The sequence below is a fragment of the Phycodurus eques genome, chromosome 1, assembly GCF_024500275.1.
Source record: "Phycodurus eques isolate BA_2022a chromosome 1, UOR_Pequ_1.1, whole genome shotgun sequence".
Classification (NCBI taxonomy): domain Eukaryota; kingdom Metazoa; phylum Chordata; class Actinopteri; order Syngnathiformes; family Syngnathidae; genus Phycodurus; species Phycodurus eques.
The window spans coordinates 27,904,636-27,906,985 of record NC_084525.1 but is presented as its reverse complement, the minus strand read 5'-3'; the positions used below and the strand labels follow the sequence as shown (position 1 = coordinate 27,906,985).

General features: G+C 42.2%; 1 protein-coding gene across 2 annotated transcripts in view; it reads left to right on the top strand.

Moving 5' to 3' along the window:
- The first annotated feature begins 209 nt into the window (after positions 1-209).
- The window catches only part of nfatc2a (nuclear factor of activated T cells 2a), a 36,312-nt gene continuing 34,171 nt past the window's right edge, over positions 210-2,350 (top strand). For both annotated transcript variants that reach the window (XM_061697201.1, XM_061697114.1), the window contains exon 1: positions 210-556. In XM_061697201.1, coding sequence (XP_061553185.1) covers positions 421-556 — 136 coding nt within the window. In that variant the 5' untranslated portion in view covers positions 210-420. The remainder of the gene's footprint in view (positions 557-2,350) is intronic.

Below are 2,350 nucleotides of genomic sequence, written 5' to 3'. Positions count from 1 at the left end.
TTCAAGCTAAAATTAATTTGGCCAAAATCCAAAACATGCATTTGCCATGAATTGAATTTTTTAAATGTCATGAAGGTATTAACGATGTGACTGTGGAGTATTATTTAAAGATCCGTATTCCTATTATATTGAAATATAGAACCACGACTGTATGGCGTGTGTTATGTAAGCCTTGGCGGAGGTTCCAAATACTAGAAAGGCGGGGAAAGGCCAGTTGTTCGTATGATGTGACAATAGTTCCGCCTTCACACGCAAACAAGCAGGACAGGAAACATGCGCACTTTTCCTCCCGGGTGAGAGTTATTTTTTATTTTTTTTATTTTTTATTTTTGGACTCCTGCTTGCGCGCTCTTGTCTGCGCCACCCCCCCCCTCCCCTCCCCTTTTCGTCCCGAGCCCGGACTCGACAGACGTTAGACAGATGAGCTCCTTGTACGACCAGAACCGCTTGGAGGAGGAGCTGAGCCGGGTCAACTGCCCCGACGAGGATCTGGACTTTGAGTACTTGTTTGAATATGAAGCATCTTGCAGCAGCGAGGCTGAGGGAGGACGGCAAGGTTTGTGAGCAGATTTTGGTGCCACTACAACCACCCAAAATCAACACAGTGCTTAAATAAAGCGTGTTGGGAGGGGTGGGGGGTGGGGAATAAATATGATTCAACAAAACCTAAATAATGAATGAATTGAATGTTTAAAAACCAAACATTTCTTAAGGTTTAAATGCAAATGTTTTATCCTTAAAATGTAAATACAATTGATGGCTTTTGGGGGGAAAATATGAACTGGTTTGAGTCATGCGTTTGATTCAAAAGTTTTTGAGATGCAAATGTTTCATGCAATCATTGCTAGGAACTTTGCCACATACCACACGTTGAGTACCACCAGAGAGAGGCCGCATACCACACTTTGAGAATTGCTGCCATAGAAAATGGCTCAAAATACATACCTGTACTGTTTCCATCATAAAACCTCGATTAACTGTACAGGCCCTATAGTCAGTGATATTCTTAACTTCAAGTTAAAAGATCATTTCACCTCTGGTGACAATACATGTAAAAATTATTCAAGCTTTTGTAACTTTATTGGTGAACAAAGAGAATAAAGCCAATAGATTTGTCACCAGACAGATCATGAGTTGGCAGCCAATCGGGCAGAGAATGGGCTTGTCACCAAAACATGACAGGATACATCGAGACAAGTAATGGATTTGTCGCGAGTCAATTACAGGGCACAATCATATAGCCTGACAATGAATTGGTCACCAGTCAGTCGCAGAATACATATTGTATAACCAGACATTAGTTAGGTTTCCAGTCAATCGCAAGGCACATATAGACAAGCAATGGATTTGTCGATAGTCAAGTGCGGCGCACAAATAGCCAGACAATTGATTGGTGGCCATACAAATGAGGGTTTGGTCACCAGTAAATCACAGGGTACATGTACTGTCGATAAACAATGCATTAATGTCTAGTCAAGCACAGGGTACGTCAAGACAAACAATGGATTTGTCGCTAGTAGGGCTCAGAGTCTCACTCGAAATCCCCATTCACTATTCTCATTGACCGTAATGAATAATTAGCCAATCACAATCAAATCGTTCCTGCACTGTGCACCGTTGCGAAATAAAGGCGTCATTGTCCAACAAATGAGGAATCCAGTTTGATCATTTGAAAACTATCTACAGCCCCCTGGTTACGTCCTGGTCACAGTTTTTCTGGGGTCACAGATTTTGTCACAGCACCAGAAAGAGAGTATGCTAACACATTTTGGCAACCGCTTCTCCCTCCAGAAAACTTTTCAGAAGGGAAAAGAGGTTCCCATAATGCTTTTGAATTTACATTTCGTTGAAAGCAGCTTACTTTAACAAGGATCCCTCACCGTATTGTGGCCGTGGTTTGTTTTGAGCTGGTCTTGGTGCTGTAAAATGTGTAAATCCACGTTAGCTGAGATCATTAGCCGCTAGTTAGCTGCTAGCAATCATCTGCCGTGATGTGTTGAATGAATCTTGCACAACTTTCTCCCATTCCTTCTGCCGTGGTCACACTCATGAACATCAGTGTAACTTCTCAGGCACAGCAATCGGATGCCTCGTTCCGCGGAGAATATCATATCGGGGGAGACGGCTACGTGCATCCATGCTCTATGATCAGCTGCATGACGACAGTAGCTACTGTACAACTGTGCATATGTGCATGCGCAGTAAGTCAAAATGACGGCGGCCATAAATCAAAGGAAGTAAATATGGTGTCGCAGCATTGCAGCTCTTGTCGTAGTATGTTATTCTTTGATTCATTTTGATTCCAAGCCAAAAATTCTCACTCTGCATTCATTTATTTTTTTTATTTTTT